Source organism: Syngnathus typhle, linkage group LG11 (assembly GCF_033458585.1).
Source record: "Syngnathus typhle isolate RoL2023-S1 ecotype Sweden linkage group LG11, RoL_Styp_1.0, whole genome shotgun sequence".
In the NCBI taxonomy this organism is placed as follows: Eukaryota; Metazoa; Chordata; class Actinopteri; order Syngnathiformes; family Syngnathidae; genus Syngnathus; species Syngnathus typhle.
The window spans coordinates 4,738,041-4,764,011 of NC_083748.1; the positions used below are offsets into that span (position 1 = coordinate 4,738,041).

At 41.3% G+C, this 25,971-nt stretch overlaps 1 protein-coding gene across 1 annotated transcript in view; it reads right to left on the minus strand.

Annotated features, from left to right (window-relative positions):
• atp2b2 (ATPase plasma membrane Ca2+ transporting 2) overlaps positions 1-17,653 on the minus strand; it is a 41,215-nt gene extending 23,562 nt beyond the window's left edge. Inside the window, exons 1-8 of the mRNA XM_061291530.1 lie at positions 17,452-17,653; positions 17,335-17,404; positions 5,027-5,046; positions 4,762-4,962; positions 3,107-3,364; positions 2,806-2,931; positions 1,846-1,971; positions 158-250 (exon numbers count right to left, since the gene is read on the minus strand). Of these exons, the coding sequence (XP_061147514.1) occupies positions 158-250; positions 1,846-1,971; positions 2,806-2,931; positions 3,107-3,364; positions 4,762-4,962; positions 5,027-5,046; positions 17,335-17,404; positions 17,452-17,653 (1,096 nt within the window). The remainder of the gene's footprint in view (positions 1-157; positions 251-1,845; positions 1,972-2,805; positions 2,932-3,106; positions 3,365-4,761; positions 4,963-5,026; positions 5,047-17,334; positions 17,405-17,451) is intronic.
• Between the last annotated feature and the right edge of the window lie 8,318 nt (positions 17,654-25,971).

Consider the following 25,971-nt stretch of genomic DNA (forward strand, 5'->3'; position numbering starts at 1 on the left):
TCCGAATCATCAATGTTGACACTAAATGACAGTACAAGGCCGGACTGTGGGGGGTAAAAAAAATGGTAGCAATTAAAAAAGCCAAGCAGCGAGTACGAGGCGGTGGATGGAGGCAAAGATAACGACAGAAAGAGAATCAGAGGTTTTGTCAACCTACCATTAATAAGGTTGGCACTGCCTGGGGCGTTAAAGCCCGCCGCCCCATCCGTGGCAATAGTGGCAATGGGGTGGATGGGGGGATGCGAGCAGTCTAGCCAGTAACAATGGAAGCCCAACACAAATGGACACACGCATCAGAACAAACAGTGAACAGAAACAACATGGTTATAAGACAGTCAACATTTTCAATATCTCTATTTAGTCTGTCATGCTAATTTAACATGTGGTGTGTTTATCATTCGTAACATATCATTGAAAGTGTAACATTGGACAGGCGCAAAATATGTCTAAACATATTTATGGAAAGGAATCGGCATTGCTCAACTTACTGTGAAAGGAAAAATATTGCGCAATAGATCTCACAGGCATTTTATTTGTTGGGCAGCTGCCATGTAAACTTTGGAAAGTAAAAGAAAATGAGCTTATAGTGACGCCTCAAGGAGATTTTTTCCACGTGAATGACTTTACTGCTCACAATAACAAGTTTATTTTGTCATTAGTTGTGGTCACTTCCTATTTCCTTTATGATCCAATTAGGAAGTAATTGCAATGCAGCACTCAGCGATTTTTCCAGGAGGGTTTCAAAAATCTTTACTAATTGTCCTAAAAGTTTGAAGGTAAAATATATTCTATATGAGAAAATGGAGGATAAAAGTGCCGTGCTTTTAACTTAAATGTGAAAATATATATATATATACAATAGGTGCTCTTGAAAAAATGTCAATTGAAAGGGATGAATGCAATGTTTATTGACAACCGATTCCTTTATAATTTTATTTTTTATTTTATTTATAGAAATGTTAAGCTCGGTCCAAGACTTAAACAACTATTGAATGGAATAGATGACTAACCTACGACCCAAATGGAGAAATGCTTAAGTAACTAACTGACTTACAGACTAATCACTGTCTGAGCAACTAAATAAATAACTGTCTGATTAACCCACACACTAACTTGCACTGAAGCAACTAACTGACTAAATGACCGACTGACTTCCCGAGTAACTTACGTAAGTGACTCATTCACTTGATTGAGCAACTGACCAACAAAGTTATTCAGTGAGTGACAGGCTATCCAAGTAACTAACTGGCTGACTGACTAGCCAATCAATAAGGTAATTAAGGGACGAACTGATTAGTTGACTAACTGACCAACTAACTGATATACCGATTGTATATGACTGTCACCTGATTGGCCGGCTTACTAACAAACTGAAAAATGCAGTCACTGATTGACTAACCAATTGAGTCGCTAACTCACTAACTGATGAACTAACTTTGGATGCTTCATAGTTTAAATGACTTTGAACTAATTATAAAGACTCCGCATAAGAATTTTTTTTCTTATTGAGGACAAATATTGAAGTAACTTGCAGCTGATTATTAGAGTAAAGGTCAAAGGAATCGAAAGTGGCAGCCACAGTGTTGAAACAAAGAGGATGCTCTCTACCTGTGTTCTGGTGTCCGTCTTCCACTGCGTCTCCTTCAAGGTAAATGTGCAACAATGAGACAAAGTAAAAGACAAGACATTTCCTGAGGTGAGGTGAGGTGAGGTGCACCTCACCAGCCAAGCATACGATTTTGTGGACACAAATGTTTTTTTTGTGTGGGAGAATATTAACCCATGGAAAACAAACAAGTCATGTTTATTAATTCTAGTCAAATAACAATAGTATGAATAGCTTGCCTTTCTTTTCTTTCTTCTCCTCTTCCTCCACGCCAGCGCCGAGCAGGGTGAAGATAATTCCAGTCTGAGAGTTAACGCCCACCGCGGTCACCAGCATGCGCCCCGAGCCTTCCATCACATGGGTCCCTGGAAGTAAGATTTTTTTTTTTTTTGCCCTGTTTGCAAAAGTATGTTTTAAAATTGCTGTTGTTATTATAATTTGTATCCTGCAGTCGGGAAAAATATTTAGTAACATATAAATGTAAGTCAAAATGGATGCCTCACTATAAGAAGTATGTTGGTCATTAAACAGCCAATCAGCAAACAAAGGTAAAAAAAGTAATAAAATGGCCAGTTATTTATAATAGTAATATGATAAACCATATTCAATTCCTATTGTCAGATTACACTGGCTTTACATTTATCTATAGAGCTACAGTTGTAATATAGGTGACAATTATGATAATTGGTCAAAAACTGTAAGAGCACGCACACAACACGGCCCTGATTAACCTTTGGAAGAATTTGGGTGAATTTGAGGCTAATTAATGAAGGCGGCAAAACGGCACAGCTAATTATCCACGGAGGAGTGGGGGATTAAGCCACCTTTTTTTAATTTAATCAGAGATATTGTGAAACTCCTAAAGCTACAGACTGTGATTTATCTGATGCAGCAAACCTTTAAAATGCCCGGGAGATAAGTTAACATCACGTAAAGGGGAAGAGTGTCAGCCTTGAAATTATAATGAACAACTATTTTTCCTTTGTTTGATTTCATGCCAAGATAGCACATAAAATGTGTTTGGAGGGAATGCAAGATACAAAAAGAAAGATTTAGTGCAACTACTAATGTACTTTGGATTAACCTCAAATAACACGGAAACATTCTAGTTGGCTTTTCTCTTTTTTTTTTGAGGAAACACTGACATTTGAACATTGGTATGTAAAAATTGGATTCGATTTGCCAGCTCTTTGACATACCAGACAACAACATGGGGTCTTTATCTGCGGCCTTTTTCACATGATCAGACTCTCCGGTCAGCGACGACTCGTCAATCTTCAGGTCGTTGCCTTGGATCAACACTCCGTCGGCAGGGAGCAAATCACCTGAGAACAAAACCACACGAGCTCGGCATAACACTCGCACTCATCGTATCACTTTCATTGCTCAAATCAATAAAAGGTCTTTTCTTTTTTACTCGCAATAATAGTAAATATTTGGAGGGAGGAATTTGGAGGAAGCATTCAAGGGCAAAGAAAAATAATGCAGTAAGATACATACCATATTTAATTTGTGCGATGTCGCCCACCAGTATGTCCGATACGGGCAGCTGGATGACTTGGCTTCCGCGGACGACCTGGAACTTCTGCTCCTGCTCGATGCGGCTTTGCAGCCCGCGAAACTGCTTCTCCTTGGACCAGTCGTTGAAGGCGGTCACCAGCACCACGCAAACCACCGACAAGAGAATGGCGGCGCCCTCGATCCAGCCCGCCTCCGCCTCGCCCTCGTCCTCCACGCCGCCCGACATCGAGCCGCAAGCTGTCCGATTGAGACGGGTTTATATGTGATTTAATGTGTTGGATGGACATGTTGCTTCGGGTAGTCATCCACTTATACAAATAAACAACACACCGGCGTCTATGTGGTGGACATTGTATTGGTAAAAAGTTTAAATACAACCTATTTCTATTAATTTGCAATTTTGTTGCTTTAACTTAGCGTGTACAAATGCATTAGCCCATCAATGAATGAGCAACGTGTAATAAGAGCGCCACAACAGCTTGAAGCAACATGGTTGCTGTCCATGGTGCTGAAGCCCCAACCATGAAAACGGCACTTTTATTCATTGTTTACTTTTCACTACACAGTGATTTATTGTCACTGATTACTGTCCCGAACTAATCCTTGGATTGGAACCTGCATTATTTAATGTCATAAGGTAAGTAAAATAATAGAATCGAAATAAATTAAAATGAGCAAAAAAAATAGTTAAAATCTATACTCCAAAATAAAACACAAAAATAAAATACCAACTTAAAACATATCAAACTAAATAGAATATCACATTGCAGAAATAAAATGAAATATTATAATAAAAGGAACATATCAAGGAAAAATTGTCAAAGCAAAGCCCGTTTTTAAATCTACAACTGTACTGACATCACATAATCAAAAAATAATGATGCATGAAATCAATCGCTTTTACAAAGCAAATCACCATCATGCCGTGTATGCATCTTGCTTCGAATATTCAATCTCCACACGACATGCATCGACAAGTTAAAGGAGACAATTTTTTTTACGACTAAGCTTTGAGCATAATGATCAGCACAAGTCAGCTCCTTTTGCCGAGTGTGCATTTCTAACTTTGCTGCCTTAACAAGCAGTCACAAAAAAGAGAAGTAAAGAAAGTTGGCACCTCAATACATTTACGCAATCTTTCAACTTTGATGCCGTGAAGTGTTTAATAACTAATGAATTTATATGGATAATACAAGCATACTAAACACAAAATATAAATTGCATCATTTTGGTTCCCTCTGGTCATTCTCTAACATTTTTACACACTTCAAAATGATGACTGGTCACTTTTGGTGAGGTAGGGCGTGTGCCATTACTCTCATAACACTGCGGGCTGTGGTCTCTGATGGCGCTGACTCAGCGCCTCGTTATGGCTCTTCATTTTCTGTTTCACGGCTCGGGGGGCTAATGTATGGACAGTGGGTGCCCAAGGTTATTTCTCAGCGCGACACTTCATTAACCTCTCGCTAACACGCCCGTGCACAAGCAAGTACGCGCGGGGAATCCGATGAAATGCCGCCCCGCCTCTTTCTAATGTGAAACCTGACCATGGCTGTGACTCTCCTTTCCCACATTGGAAGACATCACAGAAGAGGTGACTTGCTGATAAAATAAAATAAAATAAGTGAACTCACACTCTCCGCTGGTCTCCCCAGGTGGGTGGTAGAAGGAGAGGCCAAGTGAGATGAGAGCGGCAACCTCCAGGATGATGAGGGTGACGTCCTGCAGGGCCTCCCATACCAGCTGCAGGAAAGTTTTTGGCTTCTTTGGAGGTATCAGGTTTTTCCCAAACTCTTCTTTCCTCTTGTCCAAGTCACCTTGCGCACCCGTGAGTCCTGTGATAGAAATTAAATGTAACAGCCATGAAGACAGAGTGATTGCATGGGAAACTAATATTACCATCCTTGTGGTCTGAATACCTTAACATGAAAACAAAAACTGAAAAAATGAAAAACTGTACCTGTTCATCCAAATGGTTAAGTTTGTGTTACAATAAAAAAAAAATACCAATGTGTATCTTAAAAATGTGTTTTTTTTGTTTTCCTAAAATATTGAAAACTATACATCATGTGTGTGTTTTTTTTAACCATCATTACAGTGATTGAAAGAAAGGGTGGAAAAGACGAGGTAAGGATCCAAATCACACCACGTGGCTGGCTATCTATAGAATTAACGCGCTTCTCATTGTAGCTCCAAAGTGTGTTTGCACAGCAGCATTGTGCACCCTCACACAAGGGCAGACATCAGCACGCCGTTATGTCACGCGGTCGTGCGTCACCAGGGTCTCCCGGGAGTGCCCCTGGATGGTACCTGATAACGCGTCACGTGTGCATAGCATCTGCATAAAACAACCAGTGGATGACAAGAGGGGGTGGATGAACTATTAAATACAAAACAGATATGAGGAGAGGGCGGGTGGGGTGGCGGTGGGGATCAGAGAGAAGCATTCCCCACTCCTACGTAAGAGAATGCCCTTGTTACGAATAGATCCGTCTATAAATAGTATCATTATCCATTCCCTTTTAATTGTCCCTGAGAGAGGACCTGTCGCATTCTCTGTCGCTGAGCTCAGACAGTAGCAGCAGTTGCACGTTTCACATCACACATGGTGCGTACACGTGTATGTTTTGGTGCATCTCGACGAGTCGTGACCACCAGCACGTGCTTGGCGTGTGCGTGCGTGCACGTGTGGGACAATTAATGACCTTTTGAGGTCCTTTCAGCCGTGTCGTCAATAAACACATTTCCCCACCGCATCAAAGGGTTTATTCTTTCGCGGCGGAAAGATGTAAAATCAATAAATATGCAAATCAGCGCGTGGTCCATATTTCCACGCGAGCGAGGGAGCTAGTTGAAAGCGACGAAACTGCATCGATTGCTGTTAGCCATCATTAGCATGGTTAGCGGTGATGCAGCATCAAAAAATAGAATGCCCCGCATGCATGTTAATGTCTGGGCTGCGGTGTAATGGGACTTCATGGCTCGGTGCAACATCTAAGATTGGACTTTTAACCTCAGTGCTGATGGAGACACAACTCTTTTATGTCATATTATGTGCTTGAAGGTAATGGAAGCTTTTTGGGGTTTGATTTATTGATGGAAGGAATGCATAAATCAAATAAATCCATCCATTTTCTAAGTCGCTTGATCATTATTCTTGTTTGTTTTTACTTTTTGCAAGCGCAGTGCAAACGACTCATTCCTTCCAGGAAGATCATCTGTTACACAAGTGAAGCATTCCGCAGCAGATTTAGTTGGGTGAGATAAATACTGTCAGCCCACCTAATTGGTCATCAAGTGTACATTGAGGAGTGAACAGAAATAGTGGGCTGATGCACGGGTGAGTCAGAAGCACCTGTGATGCGAATAAAGGTGAATTGTGTGTCATGTTTCGAAGCCTGGGAACCAAAACACAAGATACTATATTCCACATACGTAGCTTATAAAGAAGTGAGATCAACCAATGTAACAATTTATGATATTCTTTTGTATTTGTCCACTGGGTGACGTTAGTTTCCCCCCAATAGAAAGTATGAAGCTAAATTTCACACCTTTTATTGTTTTCCGCAAGGGTGCCACACGACAGATATAACACATGCACGTCTATTGATGCTGGACCTTGCGCAACACTGTGCCATAAGCAATTAGCCAGCTCCTACTGAGTCAAACCTGTTTCATCACTTTCCTGTCACACCTCGGAAGTAGACAAATATTTAGGTGTAGATGTATTCATGCTTTATTTGTATCTTGATACTCAAAACTATGAAATTTAAGAAAGATGAAATAGAAATGTGACAAGTAGTTTTTTGAAGGGGGCCTCATATCAGTCATATTTAAAAGAAAACTTAGCTAAAATTAAGAGGTTGTACTTTTCATGAAAAAAAATTTCATTTTCATAAATTGTGATGAGAATATATCATTTTAAAATGTCTGAGAAGTTTTTAGCGTTTTGTGGATTTTGACTGAAAGAGGTTGGAGACTTTTCATTAAGACTTTTGGTTTCAAATTGTGGATTATAATCATCTTTAATGTTTTCTTGTCAGACAAAATTAGAGCTGTTTAAAGGCAGATAGACAGTACGGCGGCTGTCTGTTCTGCCTCTAACAGTTCATGGCTGCTAATTTGCCGATCTGTCAAATGTTGCTGGCTCTGATTCAAATCTGCTGTGACAAACGGCGCCTACCTAACATCCTGCTTCCAAACAAACGAGACGGGGACATGAAAACCAAGAAAAAAAAATCTTGCCTCGTTTGCTCGCTCACTCACTGCATAAGGATTTTTTTTTTTTTTTATGTCCAAGTAGGAACATATTGGCATATTTTAACAGGGGCTAAAAATAGATCTCTATGGAAACACTATGCGTCCCACTCGTGTGGAAGTACCCGCAACCAACTCTGAATCTCGTAAATTAAATGTGTGCGGTACATCCTCGTTGGCGTGTCCAGGAGCACGCGTGTAGAAAACAGGAAAAGACGACCGGCAGATTTAAAGAGGCAGTGACCTTTAAATGTCCTTGCAGAGCAGCAAAGGGCTTATAGTTTATATTCAAGTTAATTCTCATGATATGTATCGGCTGTGTATTCGATCTTGCATCTTTCCCCCTTCGAGTCGTCATGGCAACAGGCCGCTGTGATGATCATCAACGTATTGATGTGAGAAAAGTGAAGTGAATCAATACGTCCGTGGCACATTTTCAGTCGCCTTTTGAAAAGCGAGCTGGAAATAAAATGCAGAAATGGCAGAGAGGCTTCAAGTGTGACTCAGAGGGAGAAACTGTGTGACAGAGTGAGAGAGAGAGAGAGAGAGAGAGAGAGAGAGAGAGAGAGAGAGAGAGAGAGAGAGAGAGAGAGAGAGAGAGAGCGAGAGAGAGAGAGAGAGACTCTATCGTGAATAATAAGCCATCAGCGAGCGCACGGCTAAAAGGTGGCTAATTATCACACTGCTGTTGCGAGATGGAGAAATGTGTCACCGTGTCCTTGATAGTGACCGACATGAAAATGGCAAGTATGCTACTCACTAAGATGTATTAGGGAGGATATACAGCATTGAAACACACTTCAATAGTCAGAGGTCAAAGTTGAACTACTGATCTTTGGATGACTGGACAACCTGCTTTGCCACCTGAGCCACAAAAAAAATTAAATAATGAAATTAGCACAATCTGTAAATCGGACATTGGTTTCCTATGCCAAGTTATCTTTCTATTTGTTTGAGTGCACTTTAACTCGAGCGTACTAAATTATTATTATTAGTTGGCTGTAAGACAACAGTGGGATGAGTATGTCGACTTCCCGGTCAGAAAAAAGACACATATGGGAGGTGCCAGGCTGTCCACTACCAGCATGCAACATTCATAAATGAAAGAGATGAAATTCAGAAGGAAGGAAGGAAGCGGACCACACCCTACACAGCAGGTCCAGCCACATGGAAATGCACAAACGATCATTGAAAGGATGGATGTATGGACGGACGGACGGACGGATGGATGGATGGATGGCATGTTGTGCACAGCATGAGGCCAGATCCAAGTGATGTGTCATGACTTGAGTAGCAACACTTCACATGAAAGCTTACACGGAGCTGTGCACACACACACCATTGAGCAGTCACATCTCACAGGCCTACGTAACTGTGCAGGCAAACAAATAGGGAGAAAACAACAAACAGATGAAAGTCACTCTATAGGGCGCACGGCTGAGGACTGCACCATTTTTTTTATTCGGGAAATAAATGTGTAAATGTTTTCCTTTTTTTTTTTACTCTTTAGGGTAAGATAGCAACTTTTAGATTTTTATTTATTAGGGTAAGTTAGCAACTTTTTGCTTTTGCCGGTCACCATATAATGATCAATTTATGACCTTTTTCTTTACAGGACTATCAGCAACAAAATTTGGAAGTTGTGGTTTTACGGAAAAAAAACAAAAACAGCAGGCAACATTTTTAATAGCCCAGGAGAACAATGCAGTGTTCAGAGCACTTTTAAACAGCTTTGCAACAAGCCAGATCAAATGAAGAAAATAGAACGTGTGTGTGTATGCGCATGTGTGTGCGTGCGTGTGCGTGTGTGTGTGGGCAGCTGTACAAGTGGGTGAGTTTAGCTGTCAGGCACTGTGCTCTATGAGTCTGACTCATGCGAGTGATAACGGAGTGGAGTGAGAGAACACAGCTCACAGCTCCCTCTTTCACTTTCACATTCACACACACACACACACACGCACACACAAACACACACACGCACACGCACACACTTTAATCTCACTTCACAATGTATCTGGGCATCGAGGTTAGGAGCAATTTTGTAAAGACGGAACAAAGTGTGTGAGAAGAACAAATTAAGTACCGTAATGTTCGGACTAAAAGTCGCACCAGCCATAAAATGCCCCAAAAAGCGAAAAGAAAACATATATAAGTCGCTCCGGAGTATAAGTCGCATTTTGGGGGGCAATTTATTCGACAAAATCCAACACCAAGAACAGTCATGAACGAGCAAACAGAGGCTAAACGATAGCTATGCTAACGTGACATAAACACAAACTAAGAGCTGAGAACGGCCCTGACGTCGCGTCGCGTCAGCGTCGCGCTGCTGACGGCAGCATGCCCATTTCCCGTGACTCACTCAAGATGGTGGACAGGTCTGCACGTTGTCAACCAGCTAAAGCGATCATCTAGTGTTTCTATGTATCTCTATGAAGCCAAATCCCAAAGTAGTAGTAGAAGAAGAAGGCGAGGCTGACGTCAGGGCGCACACGCGGCGATGTTGACAAAGGACGAGGAATTTGATTGATGGATTTAATGATTTAGAGTGCACAGATGGTTTGATAACATTATTGCTTATATAATAGTTATTTGATATATAATTTATATATCGTTATATGGGCCTGTGGAATATTTTGAAGTGCAAGAGCCGTCAGCGGCGCGCACGCATTGTTGACAAAGGACTATTGATGGATTTAATGAATTGGAGTGACGCAGATGGTTTTATTAACGTGTTATTTATGTAATAGTTTTTTGAATAACTCTGAATTTTACGTCAGGGCCGTTCTCAGCTCTTAGTTTGTGTTTATGTCACGTTAGCATACCTATCGTTTAGCCTGTTGTTGCTCACGTGTTGTTGCGACGCTGCGTCAGGCGGTTGTTTACATTTTTTTAAAACTTTTGAAAAAAAAACATATATAAGTCGCTCCTGAGTATAAGTCGCCCCCCCACCCAAACTATGGAAAAAAAACGCGATTTATAGTCCGAAAATTACAGTAGTCATACATCAAGTTAGCCGTCTTCTGACTCAAAATACACACACTCACACATACCCTTTTGTTACCATGACAATGATTCTTGAGATTTTTTTTTTTGTTCTCTTTTGAAATGCAAGAAAATGGAATTGTGTGACGTTATGCAAGAAAAACAATTACGAAACAAAAATCAAAAGCACTTTCAAAATTCATACATAAGGATTCATGCGGATTTCGGATTTACCACATTTCCACAAATTGTGGTCTAAGATTTAAAATAGAGAATACTATTACAAGACAATATTGCAGTGTGTAGTCTTCTACGGAAATTTGTAATGAAAGTGCACACAGTACATACATAAATCAACAATCTTCGGGAGGAATGGAAAGTGAGAGTACTCTTGACAAAGCGGGAGTAAGGGTGTGTGACCTTCCTGTATCTCCCATCTAGATCTCTGGTTTCAGTCTCAGGATCAGATACACACGCAACACAATAGGGGGGGACAGTCCTTTATATCCAAAGTCGCCGAGAGAGTCATGAAATAATCATAACAGTTAAGCAAAAAGGACAACTGTCAGCTATTAAAATTGTATCAACCTGCTGGCATTTCTTTGTATGTATTGATGGTGACAACTCTTTCATCGTCTTTCCTACACACTGGGAGTCGTCATGGTAACCAAAAGCCAAACTCATCATTAGTCCAGTACAACAGCAACAAAGAAAAGAAATAGTGTGTGGGTTCTACAATTCTTGCTATTGAAGTATTTTGATGGAGAAAAGCAATATTTTTAAAAGTATTTTTTGTCTTGTTTTATTTGAAGTATTTCTTTAATTAGGCTCATAAGTAGTAAAGCCATAAAGAAAATGGTACTTTATTGAAATGTACTTGAAGTCCTTTCCAAAACAATTACAAATGATCCATCTGTTGCATAGATTCATCTGTGTCAATAGTCCTGAAATAACACAGGTGAGTATTCCACACTCTTTTGTCTTTTCTGTCAGAAGAGAAACTGGAGCCACGTTAAGCTCTTCAAGGTGAGACATTCGTCACTGGTAAGACATTTGCTCAAGCTCTGATCTTTTGGTGTTACAGTGAAGCCGCGAGAGCAGTCAAGAGTGTCTTGCGCCTAATGCCCAAAAGTTATTTAAGGGGTCGGCTGCACTTTATTCGCAAGCCTAATGAGGACAAATGCTGTTTTCCACGCCAGTGCTGTATTGAGTGAAATAGGAAGTAGTAGTTTAACAGTGATTAACTGATTTCACAAATCCGGCAGTTCTGATAAAGCCACGGCTATTTTAGCATCTTTGCAATTTTTTTTTTTTTTAGTCATGTTGCTTGACAGGCATGACAGTCTGATATTTTCACTGCCTCAAAGCAAAAAATCCCCCCCCCCCCTGCTATGTATAAACATGGGGAAGGTTTCTGGCTCAAGATGAGAGAATTTTATGCCCTTATTAAGCAAAGCAGAGCTGGATTTGCTCCCAGGTTTTTGCATCTTAAAAACATGTGTTGAAATGGAGAGAGTCCTGCTACCACCCGACTGAGTGTTCGGATAAGAAAGCGAGAGGTCACCCCAGGAAAAGCGCTGACGCCAAGAGAAACGACCCGGTTATAGCCGGGGAGGGACTGTGCGTTTGCAGCTAACAGCATCACGTCTGTCAACTTGTCACACCGCCATCTTCCAAGTGGCGTATTCTTCGGGACATGAACTGAATAGAAATGTCCGATGGAATAGTAGAGGAAGAAGCACTTGGATAGGAAGATGGGGATGGCATCATAATTTAATCATTCAAATTGATAGTCGCTTATGATTCAATTTAGACCCGTGTTTTTTGTGTGTACAGCTTCCAGCAATCTGATGGCAAGATCATGTATTGATCTATTAAGATCATGTCTTTGAATTAGGGTCAACCGTCATTATTTGCTAATATCTCCTTGATCTTTTTGTTTCAAAGTTTGTTACCTTGACATTTTGAGTTCACCCATTTTATTTTTTTTAAATCCTACAAAATGGCGGCCTCTTGTCAAGTTGCTACTAAATGAGTTCAACCATCATGGCTCTTTGTTCACAATCTTGATAGTCTTCATAAAATATTAGCACGCTGATTTACAACTATTAATTCACACATTAACCCGCATGACGCTATATTGTATCTGTTTTTATAGCGCATTTCGTATCTGTCCTTTGGGATACATCGTTCTCCATTTTGTCTGCCTCCAATTTTATTACCACTCTTTCTTACCTACAATGTAACCTTCTGAATGGCTACAGGAACAGGAAACACTGTCCTTGTTCCCGTACAAGACATCCCTTGTGTGATGGAGATTAAATAGACTTCATCAGACAGGAACGGATTTGGAGGGAGGGGTGTGTGATTAGTATGATCATCAGGGAAGCGAGAAGGCGAGGTTTGAAAATTAGCACCCATCAGACGCTGGGGATTTGATTTGAAGAAATGGTGGGTGATCTGGCGCCACTAAATCAAACGTTTTGTCCACAAAGTCAGCTACGATAATCTTCAGCTTCCCAAAAAGAAACGGGACGTGCAGAAGCAAAATAGATGTTTGGAGCTGATGAGTTCAATAACGTGTCACACTGACCTTAAAAAAGGACAAACGGATCCAAATTTAGATCATTCTGACACTGATAAATGCAAAGATCTTGAGTCACATGCATACAAAAACTTTGTAAGCATTTGGGAGATTTTGCCCTAACAGTTGACTGTCGGATTATTTTAATGAAACCTGATTTTTCCTCATTTATATACTTTTTGTCTCCATTCTCTGCCATCCATCCTCAACCTCGTTTTCAGATTGTATGAAAAAAGGATGCAAATTGCCACATAATAATTCACTCATGATCAATAGTGTCAGGGTGCGCAGGGGCATAGGGATCATATGACGATAAGGAACCCAAGTGGGCTGTTTTCACCAAAGCCTTCTCCCGGGAAGAAAAAAGGATGTAGCCGACCACCGGTGAAAGAAACGCAAGGTCATGACCCTTAGGCGTTTGTGCCAAACACAATTGGCTTCGGTCCAGCATGTGTCCCCCCCGCATTGCTACACTGCCTCATCACCTTTTAAAAAAAAAAACTGATTTAACCTTTAAAAGGACGTGCTACTTTTCTAGCCTTGTTAACCAGCGAGCAAAGGAAGGAGAAATGATAAAGGTTACAGATGTAGAGCAGGTATATTTAGGCTACGCTTTGCAGCGGCCCGCTGGGACAGGCGACCGACCAGCAAATGGAAATAGAAATGGGAGCAGAGGCGCAAAAAAGACCGATAAAAATAAAAGGGAGCAGAGGAGAAAGGGCAGGTTGAAGGTATAATGAGAAGTTTATAGCGTCCAGATTAATATCAGAAACTATATTGTCTTCATTTTCTAGCACAGTGTACTGTATGTGGATTTTAACTCCTGCTGTTTTCGAACATCTCACTTACACCACACATGGAAAACAGTAGCTGATTCATATTTTTAGGTCAAGTCAAGACTTGTTCTCACTTCATCAAAGATTCAACCCGATAGACCGAGGCGATGCAGCCTTCGAGAGTTGAATGTGTAGCGTCAGCAAACGCGGTAAGCTCCCTTTCCTGTTCCGTGAGTAACCAAGAGTCGCATCTATAGAATCCTGTCGGAATATCTGTGAAAGTGAGCTGTAAATTCACTGACATCCCATCTGGCCCTAGCATGACTTATTCACCTGCTGTTCGCCTGAGGGGAACACTAGCTTCTTCACCTCGTATTCACCTATACAACAACATGCTTCCCGCCTCCGCATTGTCATGTCAACCACATACAATCAATATATGCGATGGATTCAAAAATAGAAAAAAAATATTGGGGGGAAACTTGAAGAAAATACTTTTAGTTTGTAAATGAGCATCAAGAGGAGCCTGTTATAATCAAGTTTTAGTATAAGGGTCACTTGAAAAATGATTTCTTAATTAAGGTCACTTTGATAAAATATTAACATTAAATAAATGGAATTGTGGAAAAGCTGTGATAGCATTTTCAAACCCGCAAGGCCATTGCGTTTGCGGTGCATGACGCGACAGGATTCTCTTTAAATGTGATTATCCTTAATTTGTATCACAATGGAAAGATTAATTTGATCGTAATTAGCCTTTTTGCTGTGAAATAAAAAAAAAAACTACAACAACAATTAAGAGCCTAACAATGAAAACAAATGAAAACGAGTGCTTGTTGATTACATATGTATATATACATACTTACAATTGGTTCTATAGTGTGTATATATAATATGGCAGGTTAAAAAAGGCACCAAATTATTTATTTTTTTCTAAAATGATTAATGCCTCATTTGTCTGACAATAAATAAACTAATTTAATTAGATTATGACCGGAATACTGAGTTTTGCTTTACTGGAAGATCCTTCACGTTTCTTCCCAAATGAGAGCTGGAATGAATGATCCCTATACGTAGCTAACCACAACGCTTATGAGAAGAGGTATAGAAAATTCATGGATTAAAAAATACTTACTACGGCGAGAAAGCAGATTAATAAATAACCAGTCGCTGAAGAACTCGAGTGAAACTGGAATTTCAATTGGAGCGACCCTTATGCATGCTGCATAATGGATTCTAGCTATCCGTGGGTATCATGTGAAAGGGCCAGTCGAGGCAGCAAGGGCTGCAAGAGGTCAGCCGTCCTCGAGGGCCTCTACGCGCACGCAAAGCAATACCCTCGCAGCTAATTAGCGTGATCGTATTTCTCCCGTAACATGTGTTCTGCGACTCGGCCACACAGAACGGACCGATACGGCGTAAACACGCATCACCTGGGATCGCCAATGCAAATGACAGCGGAATAATGCATTCTATCAATTAATGATTCTCACTGAGAGAACAGAGCCACAAACCAAATCCAAGACAAAGTCATTATCTGAGGACAACGCGGCACAAAAGAAATAAGCGTTGCTGGACAGCTAATTAATCTCACAAGTCTACATTAAGTCTTGCAGTTCATCAGACGTTTTGAGCAATTGAAACAATTGTGTTGCTCTAAATGATTTTTAAAATAGAGCATGGACATGCATCAAAAACTCTTAACTTCCACAAACAACCCAATACAATCACGCTATTTAGCTCCTCCTCCGTGACAAGCGAAGCTTGCCTCTCAATTGGTTTGAAATGCATGATTGAGAAGTCCTATTTAGACGGCAGCCATTTTGTGGCAATTCAGAAAGAGCACAAAACACATAAATGCTTAAAATAAGTTACACTGGGGGTTTATGACAATTTTCGTGAGGGGGACGTAACCCAAATTTGTAAGTTAAATTAGCTTTGTGACCTATGTAAACACAATAGTAAAAAAAAAATCCAAGAACAATCATGAATATAAAACAGTTGAATGGAAAACAGTATCTACGGTGGTATTCTCACGCCAGGATTTAAGACAAGTGATCTGAGAGATATGTAAAACCTCATTAATATTTACTAAATTCCTTCTTGTATTTATTTCATTTGGTGCGGGTCCACGGGCAGTTAATTCTCCGCCGCTGTTTAGAACGCTAATAAAATGGACGCTGGTGAGAAATTATGTGTCACTTAAGCAAATTTTATCGCACTTTGCAAAACAGTTTCATTTTCAAATATCGCTCGCCACAGTGCGGGCATCGCATTGCACCGCGAATCCTGTCTGAGTCATTCACCGCACTTGTTATGCAACTCTGTGTGTAATCTTGTTTATTAAGACCATCCTGCAACAAGCAGGTGCCTTGAAGGCTGACTTTAGAAGAAGCCACTGTTGAGAGGAGCATTTTAAAAATGCAGATGTGTGCTTAAATGACTCCAGGAGTGCCAAGCCAGAGTGATAATTAATACAGTAAATATATGATGAAGAATGAGGGCTGGAACCATACACACAGCAACATTCTACAAATGTGTGTACTAATATTAAAGCTGGCACATTAGTGTCATGTCGTTAATCAACTATTTACCGAGAACAAGCCCACCCAGACATAGCGAAGAAAAAAATAATAATTGCTATTTAATCAGTGGTGCCTTGAGATATGAGTCTGAATTGTTTCAGCAACTACACTCGTAATGTAAAACACTAATGAATACAAATCTTTCCATTGACATTATTTGAAACGCCATTAATATGCTCTAGCCACATTTTTTATACAACCATAAAGCAATAACAAATAAAATATAAAGAACAAAACATTTTTGGGCACATTTTCCGCTTCAATTCAATGGACATTGTGCTGTTCCTTCTGGTGTGTGCACCTTTGCCACCTGGGGGCAGTATTGCACAGACAGAAAGAAGTGTTTCGCTACTAGCTCAGTAAGCTGAAGTAATAATATTAGTATTTTTTTTAAATAAACGTTGAAGACTATATGCCTGTGAGTATTGTTTTACAGTCTGTCGACGGTACATACGTCGCACCGTATTTTGTGTACAAAGAACCAATGCTATGCATTAATTGACTCCCAAGGTGGAGCCTAATGTAAACCTAACCACACAAAAACGATTACGCTCATTGTATATTTAAATACAAGAAGAAAGATCGCAGGCACTCCATGTAAAGTCACATCACGCGGTCAGGCTAATAGAAAATTAGCAAATTACAAACATTCACACACAAATAGTGTCGTGACAAAGACAAATAATATAGCCTATAATGTGTGAAAATAAGTTACATTAATAAAGATCAATTGCAAATTTCTTTCTATTTTTTTTGTTTTAAGTTTCCAGGGCACGACACCACCCCCTAATAGGCCAAGATAAAGCAGGAAAAATACATTTAAGGTTACATAAAGCCATCTTATCTTAAAATTTGCCATTGCGTAGTGTAATTACAGCATTAAGTCCAGTTGAGGAGGATACGTCTGACATGGAAGGCGGCAGGTGGGAGTGACGCATGACAGTCCTATGCATACTTAGCAGGTAACCTGGCTAAAGAACTACATTTTAAAAGGGATTTGCTCCATTGTGAGGATGTTCCTACAAGCGCTTCTTCCAAGACTCCATCCCAATGGGATACAGTGTCATGGATATATCAGTACCAGATAACCCGCCTGCACAAGAACAGGGGAGCACGCGAGTGTGATGATGTGGGACTCACCTTCCGTGGGTGAGGTTTGCAGTCGTTTGCACAGTCCCTCAACTCCCCCATAGTCTTCCTGAAGCTTGACCACCGCCTCGGTGCCGCGAAGCTCCATGAGCGAGCGCAGCTCCATGAGCGAGCAGCCGAAGCCCGCCGCGTGGTTGGCGCCCTCATTTCTTTGGTTCTTGGCATAGAAGTCGCTATTGGACATGTCTCCCATGATGCCAGCCGGTCAGTTATTGCTAATAGCGATGGGATCAGTCTCCAAAGTGGGATTCAAGTAGAGAAAAATAAATAAGCGAGAGTGCCACTTATGGAGATATTAAAAAGAAGGACAAAATCCAATTATTGGAGCATCTGTTTCAGCAGAAGAAGAGGGAAGAGGAGGTTGGAGGGAGAGGGGCGACGAAGCGCAGACTGGGGAGCATCCAGGTGAGCATCCAGGTGAGCGTCGGACGGCCCCTGTGGTCAGGTCCTGAGAAGGTCGCGAGGCTTGGGGGGTGCGGGGGCTCAGGCTCACCACGGCTGCAGTCCAGACCCGCTCCATGCGTGGCTTCCCATTTCTGCGATACGGCGGCCGCTTCTACATGGTGGTCCTCTGCATCACTACTGGAGAGACGGAGGGACAGAGGAGGAGGAGGTTAGTTCCCAGAGGACAGAGCGTGAAGGACAACGCGGGAACGTGGCGCGGTGGTACAACCACAGCTCGACACTGCGGTAACTCCGCCGCTTCTGTGTTGATCTAGCGCCGCTAACGGAGCTGCTAACCTCATTCTGAGGACAACCAGAGAGAGGCGGGGAGAGAAAGAGAGCGCAACGGGCGAGAGGACGAGGATGAGGAGAGAGAAGAGGATGCTCCTCTCAGATGCGGAGAAAGAGGAGAGGAGGTGTGTGCGCGGGGGCGGTAGGCCGGGAGCTGCTCTGACGACAAAATGGAAGAGGTGGCACGCACTGGCGCCGGGGAGGGTGGGCTGACATGGAGTGTGTGTGTGTGGGGGGGGGGGGGGGGTGCTTTGGCATCACTTGTCTCATCGAGGTCCGTTTCATCGGACGCTGCCACTTCAAGACGACAAGAAAAGATACTTTGGACAGTTGTACTCACGATTATGCAGTCATTCACGTATAGTTGTCACTGCTGATCATTTTGATTATTCTATTGCAAACTGCTTTTTGCTTTGTATCAGGAAAAAAAGGTCATTCTTCAAAATTGTATGTCTTTGGTTGAAATATGTACTAATGATATTTGTTGAGAATTGGTACCCGTACGGATATCAACATATACAAAAAAATATTCTGCACTTTATATTGGGCAACAATTTGCAGAAATAACACCCTCGTGTGGGAACTGACCAGTAATATAAATTTGTGGGGGGAAAGAAATTGTGGGATAGGCTTTTTTGGCCCGACGCCAGTGATAGTAAAGTATTTATTATTCATCACAACATACTCTGCTGCTTCCATTTTGCTGGGTCACATTGGAAGAAAAGAATCCTCATGAGCACTGAATAATAATCCAAATAATTATCTTGCATTAGTCTTGTTTGTGTTGTCTTGTTTTATAGTTACTCCACTTAGTACTGCTTCACTCCCTTAATCTTTTTTTCTCCAAACTTTCCAACGGTACTGGCCAAGTAGACGTCGGACGTACTGTGCGCACGCCAAGGCGGGCATCTGTGTCGGCCAGATCCTCTAAATGAAAGCAAACAAATGATCTCCCAGGAACGAGTGTGTGAGTGTGTGTGTGTGTGTGTGTGTGTGTAGACATAATCAATCACCAAGCTGAGGAGTGAAACTACATCACTCGCCTACAAAGAAATGACGTCATCCACAGGAGCAGACAGATCCCCTAACTCTACCTTAGCCATTGAACCCAGATGTTTGTCTTTGAAGAGAACCAGGCGGTACCGTATAAAACAGAATTCTAAATGGAAAAGATGGAATTTCTCTTTGGTATCACAAGGGTTATACTCTGTTATATATTCTGAAAGAACAACCTTTCTAATCTGACACAGGCTTGCCCATCACAAATACAATCTAAAGGTATAAATTGATATTTGCAAGTTTCAACCAATCTTCAGGCTAATTTTAACCGACATGATTCATTACTTGTGACTGTAACACTCTACCAGTCTACAAATTAGAATTAATTTTCATTTCAAACATGTGCAAAGAGTTTTTGGTTTCCAAACGAGAATCCGACTGATGTTAACTGATAACAGAACTAAGAAGTGCAATGTGTCTAAAATGGGGCAAAACATTTTAGACTATTAGTCTCTCTTATCTCTGTCCTCATTCCTCGTATTGTAATAGTAATATTGTCAATACATTCATTCACTGAGGTACACGTCACTCACCAGGCATCGCATGCCTTTTAAAGCCATACACCTTCAAAGTTACAGATACTACAGTATGGAACATGGGGATGGTGTCCCCAAGCGGACAAAAATAATATCAGCACCTCACATGCACATTTGTATTAGTATTGATGTTTACTGTTTGCCGATTCAACACTTAATAAATTTGATCATTGTGGGCCAGAAATCATCTTTACACGTTTGAGTCTAGAATTGAATTTGAGTCTTACATAAGTGATCTAAAAACCTGACAGTGACAAATTACTTACACAAGCCCACGCTGCAGGACAAAATGCCAACCATGTGAATACTGTAATTAAAAAGTGAAAGTCTAATTGAACTTTATGGAGGTGGACACCATATGGGTTGTGAGCTTGAATTTGAGCCTTTAACACCTGATCAAACATAAAATATGCAAGTGACGGGTAATAAGCAAAAAAATTTTTGACTACAAGCACTAACCATGAAAGCAAGTTCTTACACTGACACGCTTTCTCAAAATGTCCTTGAGCACAGTGCTGAGATTTGAGCTGTGCCCACTGCAGCACTAGCAGCAGCAGAGCATTGGCACACAGCGCCCCCTGCCTCTAATGAAAAGCACTGCAAGAGAATCCCCTCAGGATGATTGACTCACAAGCTACCACAACATTAGGTAAGGTCACCCAAATATAATGTCCTCTCAGTATGATGTAGTGGGGTGCAGCACACCAATATAAACTACAACCACAGTAATAAACACACAGTAATCCTGTTTATAATTGTAACAAATAGTCTGCCATCCAACCTTTAGGAAAAATCGGGAAATGTAAATAATGGATTGTCATTTAGTACAGCAAGCACAAAATTGTAAATATTATGAATGACTTAGGGATAGAAAAAAACATAACTAATATGTATATATTGGTAATGAACTAATTAAATGATTGGGAGACTCACAACTGAAATCAAATTTCATAATAATTGACCTATTTACACAGTACTTTAAAAAAGACATTAACTAAGCAATTCATTAAATAAATATTGACTCACTACCTAAATAAAAACTAAATAAGACCTTCAGATGATGTGTAATGAGTAATATCATTTTTTTTTATCTTTAATATTCAAATTTGGCTAGGTTTAACTGAAAACTAGGACAACGGGCATCAGGCCTAAAGAGGAGGATTGGAAAGAGAAAGCGATGTTGGTCTATCTTTGAATTCAGCTGTCTACAGGGAGATAAGGCGGAATGGAAATGGTTGGCTAGTAGAGCAGGTCTATCGTGCTGCTAATAGAACAAAAGAAAAGGATAAGGAGAGTCGCTGCTCGCCATTTTAAATGCATTTATAGTGTCCTTGTCAATATTTTGCAAACTTTAAAAAGGGACGGAAGGAGGAATGGAAATTTCACACATAACCTGTCCTGTTCCCTTTTGACCTTTCGTCAGTGTTGGAATGCTAATTTGTGAAAAGTGTAAGCGGACCTTCCCCAAGAATTAAAGGAATTAAATTAAAGGTCTCTGTAAGTTGAATGATTTCATTCTATTTAGAGCTCAATGGTGTTGCTGAAATGATTGCCATGGGCGACCATCTAATAATTGCACCAGTGGTGTCTGAAATGCTGGCCAATCTCAGTATGGGCAAAACCAAAAGCAGACGGAAACTGATCCAACCTGTGACATTTGTAGGCATGAGTGAATGACGAGAAGGAACAAAAGCCCTTCCCCAAACTATTGCCATTCATTTTGAGCATTATAGATGTCTTGTTAAGAAGGCAGAATTGAGAGGGGGAGATGCACTTTAAGAGCACAGTGGTGCTTCTATAAAAATCGACATTGGCCTGAAATGCTGGCCAGTGGCAGTACAGATGGGAGAACTTAAGGAGGACAGCACAATGCTCCAAATACATTTAGGACACCTTGCCGATGTAAACTGAAGGGTACAATTGGCCTCTTCATCATGCTTCTTGTACTGAGACGTTACGCTCACATTTTTCATCTTTTTCCCAATTAGCCACTGAGTAAACTGCGGCTAATGTGCTCACACTCGGACTGCAGTCAATAACGTGACATTTGAAGTTGCGAAGCGAGCACCCGCGTGTTCCAAACAGTCAATGTGCAGAGCAGATTGTGGCTATTAGTTGTACATGATGTTCCAGCCACACAAGCAGCCATTGACTTGACTGATGATTTGAAAACTCTTATAGTACAAAGTTATTTAAAACTACTATATGACATCATGAAAATAAAACCAATTCAAGTGTGTGCCTTCAATCGACAAACAGAAAATAGTACTATTTGGCACTAAAGGAAGGAACCGAAAACAAAATGTTCCATACAACAGTAACAGACAGTGTGATCAAGTTTAGTACGGTTGAAGGATACCAAGATAATTTAGAGACCCATCTATTACGATATCTTTCATAAAGTAAGGGCCTTCACCACAAGGTCCCCACAACGTCACTTGTGCTTAAAACCACATCTTGGTAATATGAATGCATGGTACAATTTTTTCATGGTCAACAACCTGGACCAATTTTAGATGCACTTTTGTATAGGTAACAGCCACAGAGAGTATATGCATTATTCTAAGAATGACCTTGTAAATAAAAGTGTACCAGTGAGCCATTTTCCTGGTGAACAAAGAACCCCATTCCACTTGAGCAGGGTTTTGAAAGTAAGAGCATCATCAATCCAAATACCAAGACACTTGTTTAGATGAACCATCTCAATTCCATTTCTCTCAAGAGTGAACACTGCGGGTAGTACTTGCAGACCCTCCCTGGAGTTTCAAAACATTAATTTAGTTTTATCAGCATTAGGGACTAGTTTTAGCGGCAGAAGTGTGTGATGCACTTCAATGAAACATCCCTGCAGAGATTCAATAGTATTAGCAGGAGATGAGCCAAAGCAGTAAATGATTGTGTCATCGGCATATTAGCAACATGCACATTTGATCCCAACTCATAAATGAATAGGAAAGGTCCTAATATAGAACCTTGAGGCACCCCCTTTTGGATGCTCACGACTCCAGCAATACATTGGATTCTGTCACTAAAATGATTAACAAACTAGGAAACCACATGACCTCACAGGCCAAAACTGATAAGCCTACATCAGTTGACCGATCAATCAAAAGTGCAACGGGTATATTATTGATCACTTTTATAACAGTAGGGTTGGTGCTGTGCTTTTATTCTGAAGCCTGATTGCAGTTTTGAGGAAAACTCATTTGAGTCTCGAACAGGGATAGGCAAACTACGGCCCGCGGGCCACATCCGGCCCACGGGACCGTTTAATCCGGCCTGCCAACCCTGAATAAATTGTATATATTATTAAAAAATTTTTTGGTCATTTTGCCTGCAATGAGTGCGTTTCCCCAGTAGATGGGGAACCGCTCGCCTGCGCATTTACTACCGGAAGCCGTTTCAGAAAGCTCGGTGCACACAAGTGCGTGTACGTACTCAGTAGTACGGACATGGCGCACTCCCGCTCTATTTGTATCAGTGCCGAATTTAGAGCGTGGGCTATGACGACAGCATTCTTGTAATTCCCGCGCTGAGTTTTCAGATACAGTTTTACGCTAAAGCCACCCACAAACCTTCCCCTGGAATCCTTCCATTAAAATGAGTCGCCCAAGGAAAAGCAAGGTGGACACAGTGCCGAGTGTTTAAAAAAAGAGTGGCCAATTTGGCTCGACGTACGCGAGGTGACGTTCAGCCACACGAACATCAGCATCAACCCGTCACAGATCGAGGTAAACGGACCAACACCTCGGATCGCTCCTAAGAATTGCCACAACAAATTTTACTCCAGACTATGACGCACTAGCAAAAAAGGGACACCAACAACACTGTTCCCACTGAAAATGAAGGGGAGGCTCTCAAGTTTGTTGTAAAAAAATGCATTTAGAATATGATTTGTACAAATAGCAGGGATTGAAACTAGCGACCATTCTCATTTTCAAACAATGAAGGATGCTCAAGGACATTGATGCACCACCTGTTTGCGACTAATCTTAACCTGTAAAGTTCTTAAGGCTTACTTTAAGGAAGTGTTTCCCGTTTCCTCACCTCTGTTACCAGGTATTTGTGAGTTAAAACTCTGCTCTGATTTTCAGACACCCCTCACCATGTTGCCGTTTTGATTACTTTATTTGGACGTATGCTTTCACCGATTCTTCAAGGTGATATATTTGGTCAGAATGTTTGCCGTTTGATGTGATCTCAGATAAACATCTTTCAATAATCTGACCTGCAGGCACTGAAGTGATGGAGACTGTTATTCATAATAACAGTGTCGTATTTTATGAGAAGCAGTTTTTTAGTGATTTATTTTTTTAATGCTGTTAATAAATGCATTAGTTTTCCAAAAACCTTTTTTGAATATCCATGCTTTACTACCTACTAAAGGCCAAAACCTTTTATACCTTTACAGGTCGTTTATATTACTTCCCACAAACACTACATCCATCTGCTCCTGATTCGGCCCTCCGGTCCAAATTTAGAACCCAGTTCAGCCCGCAAGTCAAAAAGTTTGCCCACCCCTGGTCTAGAAAGTCTCTTTTAGAGTTGAACACAGATGAGATATTAAAGGACTTTTTTGACAAGAAGCATAAATTGGATATTGGCCTGTCAGTCGTGAAAACTGTTGGATCAAGGGAGGTTTTGAGAACTAGTAACCAACCAAAGACCAACCAAAGTTTCCACGATTGTAGGACATTTTTGGAATTATTCAGTACAGTTGTGGAGGGAATGAAAATATCTGAGCCATACTGTTCCAATCAACCAATACCAATAACAGTGGTAAACCTGCTCTAACTAGTCTACAAGTGACCATTTTTGGACATTCTTCTGCTGGGGGTGCCAACCATTGTGGTACCTGTTTGAGCCAACATGGAATAGTCCAGAAATGACTCAACCGCATTGGAGCATGCATTTTGCATTCTCCTTTGGTAATAAGATGTTTAGAAAAAATCTAGCAATATTGAAGAGTATAAAAATGGACATTAAAGCCAACTCTGCAAAAAAATGGTGAGCAGTAAAGGGACTTGATGGCGGCGACACATTAGTATGGTTGAGGTCATTCAGCCATCACCACTTTCCAATAGCGGCTATAATAAATCCCTATGGGAATCTCGCTTGGCTTAGCAGTGATCTTCGGGTGCGTTGACATATCTGCCATAGCAGTCGCCGCGGGCAGTCGAACCCGCGACAAGTCGGCCGTTTATTGTACACGCTCCCCGGTTGCGCATCATCAATGAGGTAGCGGTCCCTACTAATATTAACGGATGGCAAAAAGCAGGAGTCCGCTACAAAGATGTGCAGTGAACATACATAACAGGGATGATAAAACACATCATTCCATGACTAATTTTGCATCTCAATCCACACAATATGACAAAAATCACTTACATGACATCAAGATTACAGTCACCCGCAGTCCTACAATCCACCTGCGAGCGCACCAGCACATGCGGCTGCGACGGTGTCGGCGGCGGCGGACTAACCACCGCAGCAATGTGCTGAATGTGTGTGAGTGTGTGTGAATGTGAGTGTAGGTGTGTGAGTGTGCGTGTGTGAGTGTGAGTGTGTGAGGCGACTGAGACTGTGAGCAGCTCTCTCTCTCTCACTGTGCTCCCACCTCAGCTGGGGCCATCTCACTGCACAGCCTGTACCATGTCGGCAGGCAGCGGGGGTGCTGTGTGTGCGTGTGTGTGTTTGCGACAAGGCGTTTTTGTTTTTTTGTTCCTTAAAAAAACATTCCACCTGACGATGGGATGAGATGGTGGGAAGGCAAAAAAGGGCAAAGAGAAAGAGGTCCGACTCTAATGAGGGTAGAGTCCATTTCAGTCCCTCCAGGTTGAAGCCACTTACTTGGGACTCATTGCATTATTATGCTCCAGTTGAAAAGGTCAAGTGCCAAAAACTGGAAATGTGCTATCAGTAAAGAAGTCACCCGCCAAGACATGTCCAGGGCTCTGATATAATTGTTGAAAACGCCAAGAAAGGCATGCTGTGGAAATAATGGAGGAGAACATGGATCTTCTGTTTTTGGAGATTGAGGGCACGCAGCAGTAAAGTAGAGACTGTGGAGCATAATAGGGCAATTAGGGATGTACTGGTGTGTTGTCTGCGCTTGTACTTGGAAAATACTTTGATGCGACACGACAAGTCTGACATAACCTGGCAAAAGGAGCAAGAGCCA